Source organism: Onychostoma macrolepis, chromosome 08 (genome assembly GCF_012432095.1).
Source record: "Onychostoma macrolepis isolate SWU-2019 chromosome 08, ASM1243209v1, whole genome shotgun sequence".
NCBI classification, from domain to species: domain Eukaryota; kingdom Metazoa; phylum Chordata; class Actinopteri; order Cypriniformes; family Cyprinidae; genus Onychostoma; species Onychostoma macrolepis.
In genome coordinates this window covers 22210058-22223771 of record NC_081162.1, presented here as the reverse complement: position 1 = coordinate 22223771, position 13714 = coordinate 22210058, and the positions used below count along the sequence as shown (strand labels likewise).

General features: G+C 36.7%; 1 protein-coding gene across 2 annotated transcripts in view; it reads right to left on the bottom strand.

The window, feature by feature from the left end:
• Window positions 1-9755, bottom strand: part of fibcd1a (fibrinogen C domain containing 1a) — a 105620-nt gene extending 95865 nt beyond the window's left edge. Inside the window, exons 1-2 of one of the 2 annotated variants that reach the window (XM_058783746.1) lie at window positions 9426-9755; window positions 9134-9216 (exon numbers count right to left, since the gene is read on the bottom strand). In XM_058783746.1, the coding sequence (XP_058639729.1) occupies window positions 9134-9205 (72 nt within the window). In that variant the 5' untranslated portion in view covers window positions 9206-9216; window positions 9426-9755. The remainder of the gene's footprint in view (window positions 1-9133; window positions 9217-9425) is intronic. The other variant, XM_058783747.1, reaches the window with a different exon arrangement.
• Between the last annotated feature and the right edge of the window lie 3959 nt (window positions 9756-13714).

Sequence of the window (13714 nt, the reverse complement as noted above, 5' to 3'; positions counted from 1 at the left end):
CATACTGTATATGCTTTATATATTTCTATCCACAGAGCCTGTGTAGGAACTTTTTGGTCCTCCAGGGGCTCTACAGGAATCCCTGATGGAAGAAATAATTGTTATTTCAAACAATTAGGCCAGTGTCATGTTTCAGTGAGATGTGATATGGGGGTGAAATTAGTCTGATTATTTTTCCTTCAGTCCAGTCAAATGAAGAAGGTTGTGGTTATGTTGCTAGGTGTCACATTCCAATCAGACACTTGATATATCCGTGGCCACTGTAAAGTTGGTGGGCCAGCTTTTAGTGTTACATTTACAAGAGGCTAAAATAGATGAGGTAGATCTCTACAGTAAATGCCTTATTTACTGGCCACTATTGATGGCAAAGGTTTGGGGAAGTTATGGAGAAACTTGAATGCGATACAACAGGAAATCTATAGGTGCAGTCAGTGGGTGGTTGGCAGAATGCAGAGCTGGATGTCGTAATGAGCAATGCCTTAGATATAAGGTTCTGCAAGACATTACACAAGGCAGAATGGCCATTAGCATCCTCTCTATATGGCTTCAAGCTAAAAGGAGCTGTCAGCAAAGTCCCAGTTTTCCCATTGTAGACCCTATCATCTATATGCAACACTGTTGCATCTGCAGAAAATCATCTCCTCTTCTGTTCATTTTGAGAAAGAATGATTGTATGATTGTTCTGCTGTTGCTTGGCTACCAAAAAAAAAAAGAAAAAATTGTTTTGTTTGACGTCAAAAAAACACTAGATCACTAATGTGGAACTACTAACTGCAGAGCAGTCAAAAAACATATGTTGGCCTTAGCACATAAAACATTAAATAATGTATCAATCATTTTTGTCCACACCATTTGCAAGTCAACAACCTTAGAAACTGAATGAAAGATCAGATTTTGCACAATACTTTCAAACAGAGAGCCAAAAAGAAAACAAACAGGACTGCGTGACATACTCCTTAATATTTATGTATTTGCAATGAATCAGCTTAAAAGGCAATTTTATTCATTTATTTACATATTTTAAATTGTATTTATTTATTTATTTTTGAAACAGAGGAACCATCATTTCGACCAAAGGGTCACTGATGTCAATTAGATTCAAAATACATGAACTGAAACACATACACAAAAAAATCAAAAATAAATAATAATAATAATCATAATTTTTAATTATTATTATTAATCATCATCATTATTAGTCATGTGGAGTCATGTTTTCCCACACTATTTTTCAATAAATTAACACAAATAATAATAATAATAATAATATGATCATTTATATTAAAATATATTTAAAAATATAGTAATATCTTAACATTAAAAATAACACTAAAATGTATTTAATACTAAAAATAATATATGGCTACATATATTTTTACATTTATGAAAATGCCAAACAAGGACTTCTGATCATATTTTTTTAAGTGATGACGCATTTAAAATTCAAAATGCATGATGCAATCTTTAGGAAACTTAAAAGTTAAAAATCCACATATATCCACAATATTCACAATCATCCTTAAAGAGATAGAAAATTCTCTCTTCATTTACTCACCCTCATGCTGTTCTGCTGAACACAAAAGAAGAAATTTTGGCAACAAAATATGACTCCCATAACATTTTTTCGACACAATGGAAGTCAATGCGGACCATCAAATGTTTGGTTACTACTATTTTTCAAAAAAAAGAATCTTTTATGTCATACAGAAAAAAGAAACTCATACAGGTTTGGAACAATTGTGAATATTCAGTTTATATTGCCCAGTCGGGTAGACCTAGGTCTAGTCATGAGATCAGACAATCTGGCAAGGGAAAAATATGGGCATGAGAGGTTAAAAATGCAGACGGCTTCCGGGATTCACAGAGCTCAGAACAGCTGAGTCCTGTTTCAGACGTGTTTAATCTCCATCTTTCCTTTTTAAAACCACTCAGCTTCAAAATGGCCACCACACAGCAACAGAGATCAGAAAAGCCGAGGTATCCTGCCTTAAATCATTACTTGCACTAAGTCTTAAAAGACTGGTGATCTTTCACATTAACTGCCCTTTCCCCAGAGCACCTAAAACATCATCCAGTTTGTAAATCACACCAATTGACTGGCAGAAAGCAAATCGTCCTGTCCTGCATGCTGCTGAAACGCTGTAAGTGACAATTATATTAGTGTTTGTACAGAAATCAACTGAAAAGCCAATGCACACTGATTTCCTGACAGAAGCGATAGAAGCAGACCACCAGTCGTGATAATGGCCAATATAACTTCATTAGCACACAGACCTACAAATCAACCACAAGATGTTCTCATCATTTCACTTACGACTGCAAGCTATAACGTCAGGGTCATTTCATTTGCTGATGATAGCAAGAAAACTACTTTAACCACTGGCTGAATACATCAACAGAACTGTCTGCCACAACTGCCACAAATTGCCCCAAGTGTGAATGGGACTAAAGACCTTCTAAGAGACATGAACAGAAATCTGAACAGCAACAGCAGGATTTGCAGTAATGGTTTGTAAGAAGAGACAGTGAGGATGTGCTAAAAAATACAGTCAAAATGAAATGAAGTAAAAATATATAATATTATATATTTACTATATATTTATAGTATGTGCAGTATGTACACACACAGACAAATATTTTATTTTAAAATATTTTATTTCATTTTAATATTTAAATTACACTTTATTTAATTTAGAAATATTAAGTTTATTTTGACTACATATTGTGACATATTATTATAACTAAACTGTTTTGTGTGTGTGTACACTGTACATAGTAATGTACACATTTTTTACATAAAATTTAAACTAAATTTTATTTTTTACTTTGAGATTAAGTTTTTGTATTAATGTATTGAATTATACATATGCATTTATATATGTACATACTGTACTGTACTTATAGTGTGTGTGTGTTTTATTGAATTTTAAATTAATTTTATTACTTTAAGAGACTTTAAGACTTTAAGTATTTTGACTACATGTTGATACAGTATTTTGATGTTTTATTGTGTATATCGACCCACTAAAATCTTTTATCAGTGTTCCTGATATTGATTAACATATCAGCCTTCGTGGAAAATTCCCTCACAAACACCACTGAGAAACTGGTGGATGTTTTAGAGAGCTCAAAACGACAAGCCTCAGATGAATTTACCTGAAACATCCCGATAAAGACAACAGATGCACATCCGTTCAGATGCAATCCCTTGCAGACCTCATGCAGTATGAGCAAACGAACATGCACTTTTATCGCGGCACCAGAGAAAATATCTTTATCTGTGCTATCGCTGTCTGTTACTGCTATACAAAAGTGCACGAGTGGAAGGCCACTCCAGGGTCAAATCCAACAGCAGCAAAAATTGCATGCTCTGACCTTACAATACATTGAACAAATCTCTGCCAGCCATTGTCACGTACAAATCCCTCATACTGCCAGATTCAATCCACCTAGATCATAATCTGTCCACCCCAATTGGCTCCAGCAGGAGATTCTGTCTCCTAATAACACAATCCACCACATTCAAAATCAGCTTTTATTCCCCAGGCGACAAACAAAGAACTGACCGCCTTAAGTACTTGCTTTATATGATTATCTTTGCTCTAATACATTGGACTAATAGGCTTTGTGGCTATAATTTTCACACTCCCCTGCTCATCATAATACAGCAAATGCCACTCCATTTATATTTATTCCACCATATGTGGCTGTTTATTGGATTGGACAACTGTGCTGATACCATGTAATGTTCTATTTTGTATTTGTCGCAATGCATCATATTATCCCGTTTAACGCTGCTCTGTTTTAAGGCCTTTGACTCAACAATACGTAAATGCATTGAATTATTACTTCAAAATATTAAAGTGGTGTTCATTTTTTTAAAAAGCACACCTTTCATGCAAAAATAAGCTTGTTTGGTATAAAATAAAACTTAAACACTAATATATATTTTTATATATACATATGGACCATAGTGACAATGTCAGGTGGTATAGGCTATATCTAAATAAATAAAACATTTTGGTCATATATATATATATATATATATATATGTTACCAGCACACACATGCTCTAGACAAGTTGAGCTGTGGTCCTCGTGGGAGATCCAGGTCTGCCTCCTGTTCCCGTTCCCACTAATTCCCTGTCGCCTCTCTACTGCCTGTGTCAATAAAAATAGCACAAACCACCAAAAATAAAAGCTGTGAAAACTGCTGACTCTTGAACACAACTGGTCAAGCAACATCACTGACTATGTCCATTGCTCTGGTGAGAGTTTGTGCTGCAGAATGAAAGTGCCACTTTGAAATTGTAATAAAATCTCAGCATTGCACGTGCTGAAAACAATTTGCATGCTGCACTTTTCCATTGGGAATATGTACAAGATGCATGTTTTTTCATTAAAATATAAAGTGTGCAAAAGCAGTGCAACTGTTTAATGAATTTAAATTAGTCGACAATGTCCACATATTTTTATAAGATTTCTGAGCACCGTGTCTCCTGTTTCATTCAGGTTGACTAAAGATGGGTTTAATCTCAAAAGCGGAGAAGAAATGTCAAACACAAGATAAATACCAAAAGGTGTGTCTATAGTCCTGAATTAAATAAAAGTGGCTTTTGCAAAATGTCAACAGATCTGACCCAGAGCAAATTAGATTGTTTACTCCCATACCTCATCTTAAAAATCATTCCTTATTGTTGAAGGTGAGAGGGAAGAGACACGTCGGGGATCATCCGAATGATGTCAGAGGTTAAACCAAATAACATTCGCTCCATCACACTGAAAAAACGATCCATGACAGTTTGATATACAGACGCCATCTAGGAGAGCCATTGATGGGCTATAATTATACAACTACTCTTAGAGCGAGACCCTCGCCTGTGGGACTCCATATATCAGGATTCATACGCCCCCAAATAGCCCCACAATCCTGTGATGGATATCCAGCACAGATAACAGCAAAGAAGGGAAAACCATATATCTGCAGGGACTTAATAGCTTTCACATCCATCCACTGTCAATGTGCTACAACCAAGGCCAGAAGACTTTATTATGCATACAGGAGAGATTGACGAGAACTAAGGTATGGTTGAAATTCTGATAGCATTTCCAGCCACAATAAACACCGAAACACCACAAGGATGGAAAGAAGGAGGGGTTTTGAAGGATTTTTTTTTTTTTAATTCGAGCCACAGCTGATTGATTTAAACCCATTTTTTTCCTGGATCAAACATAAAATACCATAAGTACTATTGTGAGAGAAATATACGGCTTTGAGAAGAGAATAAGCAGGGTTTTGTCATTAATACGGCTGAAAAAGCACATGAGCGTCACGACATAATGAAACGGGAAGTGTTTTAGATTTGTCGCAGCATACAGCTAGGGGACGCACTAGGTATCTAGTGTTTTATCCCATACACACATAATGGCTATGTTCAGTCATGCGGTTACAGCTTTCATTACAGAACAGCAGGCTTCCAGGTTTTTGGAGGAGTGTTTAATTGGCAGCGCCGTGTTTGACAAGCATCCCGAAGAAATGAATTTCGGACCACATGTTTGGACTTTCCATCCCCATTGTGTCCAGCACACAATTGGTAAACATCTCTCACATTGTCTTTGTTTGGCCGCATTGAATTGCTGTGTGCGCCAATGGGGAATTGCTGGACAGAAAGCAGACAACAGCTGGGCACGACTTCGCAGATTCTCCAAAGATTAAGTCTAGAGATAAAGTATCTGGGTTTCCTCCACATCTACACTTCGTCCTGATGAAAAGCTACCCAGGCTGTCAGCAAGTCTGTTCACTTTGCAAATCCTAATAGCTACTACAACTTAAGCAGCTTGACACATTTGAGAGGAAAATGAATTGATAAAACTCTATTTAACTTCAGGTGGCTGCTATCACCCTTTGCTGAGATGAAGTCTGCAAGTTGTAATGGCCACTGCTCATTTTTTCGGCTCTACAGGATGGCAAATGTTTCTTACACCTTTCAAAATCCTCAATCACTCCAGCCCTTTATAGTAAAATGCCTGTAAGTCAAAAAGCCGACAAGCAAATCAATTACCTGCTCTGAAAAACCAGTCAGATGTTTTAGCCTGTAGTTTCCATGGTTAAAAATACAGTAGCAGCTTAAAGAAACAGACTGTTCACTCAAGAACGGATGTTTTGTCATTCTTTACTCACCTTCATGACGTTCCAAACCCGAATGAGAAGGAAAAGACATGTTTGGCAGGATGTTCACGTTATTCTCTCCCATTCAATGACAGTCAGTGGTGACCAGGGGCTGTCAAGCTCCAGAAATGACAAGACGGTAACATAAAAATTCATAAAGCATCATAAAAACAGCAGTCCATACAAACCGTGCACTATATACATGTCACAAATAGGGTAAAAGACACAGAAAACCAAAGACTTTTCGCAAACCTTTGAATGAACTCGTTCACACCAAAAATGATAATTATATTAGTATCCACACCGATGAACAATTACATTTAGTTATTATAAGCGCAAACTGCAGTTCTGTCATCTGCCGCTTTAAATGCTCAACCTCTTTAAATTCAGCTACATTCTGGCTGATTGTCAACATTTTTATCAGCTGGACAATCAACAATATCGTTCCTCTCTTTCATTATCATTATAGCTGTGGTATGGACATAGACTCTTCAAAATAAAGGTTCCAAAAGGTGGTTTTCACAGTGAATAACCATTTTGGGTTTCCCAAAGAAAAATTATTTTCAAAGCATAAAGAACACATAACCATTTGAAGGTTGTACAATGAAAATGTTCTTCAAAGGTTCTTCACGGAAGCACAGATGACAATAAAGAACCTACTTTCAAGAGTGAACCTATTCTCATAGAATTAGAATGTTTATTAAAACATATAGTTATCGTTCTTGGTGTGAACAGCCCTGTAGATTGTAGTGCACGATTTGTGTGGGCTCTTTTTAAGGTCGTTTTGGTGACCACTGGTCACCATTCACTTAAATTTTACACAAAATGGCTTTCAAATGGCTTGTGTTTCACCAAAAAAAGAATATCATACGCTTTTGGAAAGACATGAAGGTTGGTAAATAATGACAGAAAGAGAGTTTTAAAAAAACACTGCAGCTGTTTTGTTCTAGAGTGTGATCGTGTGTGTGTCTGCAACACGGGTGGGCCGACAATGAAAAATCTCCAGGAACAAGGAGCTAATGAGTCCATCTGACCATACCATACAATAATTTTACTTAAACTAGCTTACTGTGACTCCTTTGGCCATTATATAACACACACCACATCGCTGAAGGAAAGCTAAAAAATGCAAATCCTTCTTTTACCTGTACGCCTGTCTCACAGTACCCTTAAGCCTATTTTTAACCTGCACAACAGACCAGAGGCTTCACCTATTATACTCAACTATAAAAATCAAGACACAAAGAGCAGCATGAGGAATTACAAATCGTGTCCATCAAAGTCTGAACGCTCCGGCACAGCAGGTGAACAGTTTTATTCGTCCCATGAGATCCCACCCCTCCTCTCTCTCTCTTTCTCTCTCCCAAGTGAATATTTTATTAATAAACATCAGTCAGAAATGGATGGCAGACGAATTCACGTTGATTAATTAACAACCCCTAAAATAACTTATGCAGCACAAAGCAAACAAGCCCAGGCAGTTTGATAAACTGGCACGGCACTTCAGTTGTGCTGCGTGTTAAAATGACTCAGTTACACAAGACGGGCAAATAAAGAAGTGCCATTAGAACAAGAGGCTCATGTTGACGTTGACGCTTCAAAAGCAGGGCTTGACATATTCCTGAAAGGGCATTGTATTATGCACATTTCACACCCCCACTGAGAGAAGGTTAGAGGACGCCACGTGAGGATGATAGCAGTAATAAACAGCTGTTATGGCTGTGATCCCATCCTTAAACCTCTATAATCAGGATTGCTATAAACAGCATGTTATGTACATTCCCCCATAAATGCTCGCAGCAGATTACAGTGGCTGTGAAATGCAGGCAGTGGCGAGATATAGATTTTTTCAAACAAGCTTTGAAATAGACAGTGAGAGATAAAGAAAGCAAAGATGCAACACCCTTCAGCACACTGAGCTCCACCGTCAGCTCTGTGATGTGCTCTCTCTGCAGTGAATGCATGAACTTCCAACATTCATGAGTGAAATTTTCTGGCAGTCATGCAGTCGCTCATACATTGAGGGGCTGAGCTTAATCCCTTAGTTCTGTGTGAGCTGCATAATAGAAACAAATGTATTCCCTCGTGTGCAGAGGGCATGGAGAGAGGTATCATCTGACACTGGTACTATATCACTCTGAACGCTTGAGAACTAAAGGGGCTTATTCTTTACTAGCAATAAACTTATTTTAAAACGATTAATCTGTCAATATTTTGGTATTGTCAGATTATCAGCATCCCTTTGGGCGATAGTCGGTTGCAAAATTTACCAAAGATTTTCTGCCTTCAAATAATTTTGAGTGATTCTTAGTAGCAAATGATTCTTTAAATTCACCAATTTTATTTGCTTTCACTAAATTGTACTTTTTCTGACAAAGAGTATGCAATGCTGACCATTTTTATATCCATATTATAATTATAATAATCATTATTATTAAAGGAATATTTTCTGCATGTGCAATTATTATGGTCTAACTTCTATTCTATTCTATTATGGTCTTTTTTGAATTGCTTTTATTGTGCAGCACATTGGTCAACCCATAGTTGTTTTTAATAGTGCTATATAAATAAAATTGACATTAACATATATATATATATATATATATATATATATACAGCCTATATGAAAAATATGTAGTCATACTCCTTAAAGCAATTAATTATAAGTCAAAAAGACACATAATAAAATTTCTTACTATAATTGAATTAAATATTTGTTTAAAAAAATAGTTTATGCCTCAAGGTTTGAACGCATGACGTGTTCGAGATTTGTCAATAGTGGCATGTGTTCCAAAACATTCAGCTCTGAGTAATATCTCATGGAATTTGTTTGCTGTCTATATAAACGCTAAGAGACCTGCATATGGTCATAGTTATAGTTTTTGACCTGCCTGAGCATCACGAATGCATCGACACAGGTCTAATAGACATAATAGACTCCCAACATGATGCGCGTGAAACATACCTGCGATTTATGCTGCTGTCCATCCTCGAGTTCTGAAACACTGTTCATGATTTTCCATCGATCATTGACCATTCTCTGGAATCCTTACCATCCGAGAGTTGTTTTCATGAGCATGAGGAGAGAACGGGACTGTCAGTCTTAAATTCCAGCATCCAAGAAAGAGAAAAGGGAGACAACACAACAGTCTACGGGAACTAAAACTACTTCACAAGATGATCCGCACAAACCTACTGAAAACCGGGGCACAGAACTAGAGATCCACACTCATTTTGTAAAAGAAAATTATACGTACTTCAAGGGACTTGTCCCTCACCCCCAAAAAGAAACAAACAAGAAAATGCAGTCCGAAAGCAGATCCGATCTCCTCAACGCACTCAAATGCTGAGGCGAAGGTGTGACGGGTTGCGGATGATGCGTTCCGTTCGTTGCCAGGTATTCCTCCTCAGATATAAAACTTTCCCCGTTAAGTCTATGAGAAACAAAAAAGACGCAGATTTAGATAATAAACCATAAAGTTATGCAAAATAACTGTGTGCTGGGCGTCCGTTTGATTTGCTTCATTCCTGTGGTGTAAGGACACGTTTGTGGTGGAGAGCTCCTGAAATCCGCCCCCCTCCCTATCTTGCGCTTACACCGTGTCTACAAGCGAAGTCCGATCCGTGAGCGAATCGTTCTTTCAGAATCGGATCATTCGAACCGGTTCACTAAACTATTCGCTCACCGCACTGGGCTGAACGATTCGGTCAACTCTATGACTCATTCGACCGGAAAGCGAACATGTCCGAATCACAATGAGCCGAGAACCGATGAGTGAGCTGACAGTTAAGAGCATTTGGAGCCTATCGAGGATTTTTCTGATGGTGCGAATAGTAGAAACACACGTCTGGTTTGTTATCCTTGTGGGGACTCTCCATAGGCGTAATGCTTTTTCTACTGTACAGACCCTATATTCTATTGCCCTACACCAACCCTACACTTAAACCTACCCCTTACAGGAAACTTTCTGCATTTTTAGATTTTCAAAAAAACTAAATTCTGTGTGATTTATTAGCTTGTTTACCCGTGGGGACCTCAATTTAGGTCCCCACCGTGAAACAAGTCCCCATGAGTCAGTGTGTATTCAGGTTTAAGTCCCCACCTGAATAGAAAAACAGGTACACACACACACACACACACACACACACACACACAGTATTTGTGGTTTACAGGGACTCTTCATGGTTTTTATACTGTACAAACTGTATGTGCTATTGCCCTACACCAACCCTACACCTAAACCTACCCCTTACAGGAAACTTTGTGCATTTTTAGATAAAAAAATAAATAAAAAAAACACCATTTAGTATGTTTTTTAACTCAGTGCTGTTCACGTCCTCGGACTGGGGATTTTCCGTTTTTATAGCAACAGTCAACAATTAATTACATATGACTACTGTAAGTGACGCCATTTTTCTCTGGTTCCGTGGGAGGTGCAGCGGTCACATGGTATAAGCCGTAGCTCTCAGAAAACTCACAGTTCACAAGTTGTAATTACGAGTGTTACCAGGATGTGAATGCTTTTTTCAAGTTGGTATCTCGTAATCACAGTAATTACACTGTAAAAAAAAATCCGTAAAATTTACGGTAAAAAAACGCAGCTGTGGTTGCATGGATTCTACCGTAAAAAACACGGTAGCAACATTTTAGGTTTTACGGTTTTAACTTAAATTTACAGTTAAATACCGTAACTTCATTAACTTCATTATATAATGTTAATATAATGTTAATATAGCCTACCAACCTATTGAAGTACTAAAATCTGTTTTGTACCTTTGTAATAAACTGATAACCACCAAATGGAGAAGGTGATGAGAAAGTCACATGATGAACCAAAGCCCATCACAAGCAGCTTTTAAATAATAACATATATAGAATGTGCACAATGTCAATCACACAAACACTACACCATCATGGTGAGACTCATTAAACTGAAATAAACATGAATTTAACAACATTAGATGTAACATACAACCCTAATAAACATAACTGATCAGAAAAAAACTAAGAAGAAACACAGTTATTTCAAAGAAAAAACATCCAATTTGAAATGCAACACAGGGAATTATGGGAAGGTCAATTTAAGTTTTTTCCCTGTAAATTTTACATTCTTTTTCCCTTCCAAAAATGGAATTTCACCGTAAAATTGTCTGAAATGTCTATTACAGTTTTTCACCGTATATATTAGGGGAACTTACCATTAACCATTTAACAGGTTTTTACTGTAACATTTTCACAGTTTTTTACTGTTAAAATCATGGTAATTTTTTACAGTGTACGATATGGTGCGAACGCACCTTTACTACACATATTTACAAGCTTATGGTTGCTACAGTCTTCATTTAGAAACTTACAATAACAATAAACACAATTATTAATAATATTTGGTATTTGGATAAACATTGAAAATGTAATCATTCAAAACAACTTTTTGAAACGCTTCTGGAAACAGGCTGTTCGAAGGAACAGATTCATCCAGACACCACTAAAACGCCAATTTAACAGAAACCGTTACTCTGTCAGATAACAAAACTCAGAGTACACTTGAAATTATACAGGTTTGATCATACTTAAACATTGGGTGGTTATATTTTACCAGAAAGAGTCTTTTCTGCAAAGTTGTTGAGACAAGGAAAAGCAGATGCACGCCCGCGATGTGGACCCAAAGACTATCCACCTTATTCTTCACGTAAAAAAGGGCGTGGCCATTTGTAAATTTTATGGGTCTTGCTTCCGGTCTCATTTACTTCCAGCTATTTTTAGCTGTACAAAACCGATCATTTTGCTGCTTGATTTTGCTAATTCGTTTGTCTTACCATATTATTTTCGTTTATTTTAATTATGACACTGGTTTGTAGTGCAAACAGTTTTACTGTTTACTGCATGTTGTTATTCTTCTCATTATTTCCTTATAGCGGCTAATGAACCGGAAGTCTCGCCCATGGGCTTACTTCCACGTTTAGGAATAAGGTGGATAGGTACATCCCAAATCGCATACTTATGCACTATTCTATGATGTTTTGTAGTATAAATAGTGCGAGTACTGTGTTCACACTGAAAATTCCTTTAAATACTTTAAATACCTGGATGATGCACTTAACCAAAAAACTGAAGTATAGAATGTTGGACACTCCATGCACTCAACTGTTGCAGATTTAATTATGTTACGAAGGGGGATGAGCTATCAAACTCCAATTATTAATGACAAAATGACCTTATAAAATTCATACACTACATGGTTGAGTACATAGTGCATAAGTACATTCATAAATGCATAGTGTATAGTGTGTCTTTTGTGACGCAGTTTATTGGAAGCATGTTGTGGTCAAACTTAAAACACGATTGCGAATTCTGTTTATATTTACTTAATTGTGCATGCACAACATGTGACATTATTAAATATTTTTAAAATATAACGCATATTTGCACACACATTTTTCTTATAGCTATGAACAGAACTATATAAAATACTGGCTGATTAATAGAGTGTTTACTGTTCTTGAACAGATTGTACTCTTGCACTTGTCTGACCTGTGTATTTTGCAGACACCACTTTATGGCACTGAGATTTACAGATGTAGAGTGCAGATGCGCTTGTATCATCCAAAAAAACATTTTGAGGGTTATTTTGAGGTCATTGTTTTCTGTTTCCTGCTGTTGTGTTAATCAAAAGCAGCATCTCTGTTTGAAAAGGAGTTTGTTTAAAGTCAGTGTTACATTGATCAACACTGACACATGCAACTGCACATGCACACTCTTTTTACACAGTTGTCACATTATTTAAACAATATTTTTGCAAATCTGCAGATTTTTCCCATCCAAAAAGTCTGTCTGGGCCAAGTTATCAACATCTATTCAAGTCCATCAAAATAAGGCCTATAAAGGAATGTATGGCATCAATTTTAGGGCCTCACTGAAAATGTATGAAACAAAACTGAACTGCAAAATGTACTTTTGTATTACCATAGTACACACACAGTGCTTTGTATGGGTATTAAGAATGAGTCAGTATGGCAGTGTTAGTAGGCTACCAAGTTAAAAGATAAGCCACCAAAATGCAACTTGTTTGGATGTCAAATCCGTAACAGGCAGGTTTGTTTGAGAAATCCATTTCAGGTAGTTTGAAAAAATAAGAACAACTATTCTGTCAGCTGGTAAACAAGCTGCCATTTGTGCTGTGAAAACTATGCCAGGAGGTGTTCAGAACACTGCAGAAAACTCTGTTTGTCCTTCCTTTGCACTGCAGCTACAGTAAGTATGGACACCCATGAGCTTTCAAAAAAAGGTTTTCAGCTTTTTGTGCTGTTGAATTTTCAGTCAAACAGAACTGCAAACAGCTATAAACTGTTAGTTAATAATATTTTCATACTGATGTGGTCCAGAAATTATTTTGTTGTCGGTATTATAATTATCCACCCTCATCAAGAGAAGCTGCACTAGTAATTGTGAAATTTTGAGCATGAGCTTCAAATGTCAACGTTCCTGTTTAAAATATAGCATAATGAACATACGTTCAGCTTTTTTCCAGCTGTGTGCAATTCAGGC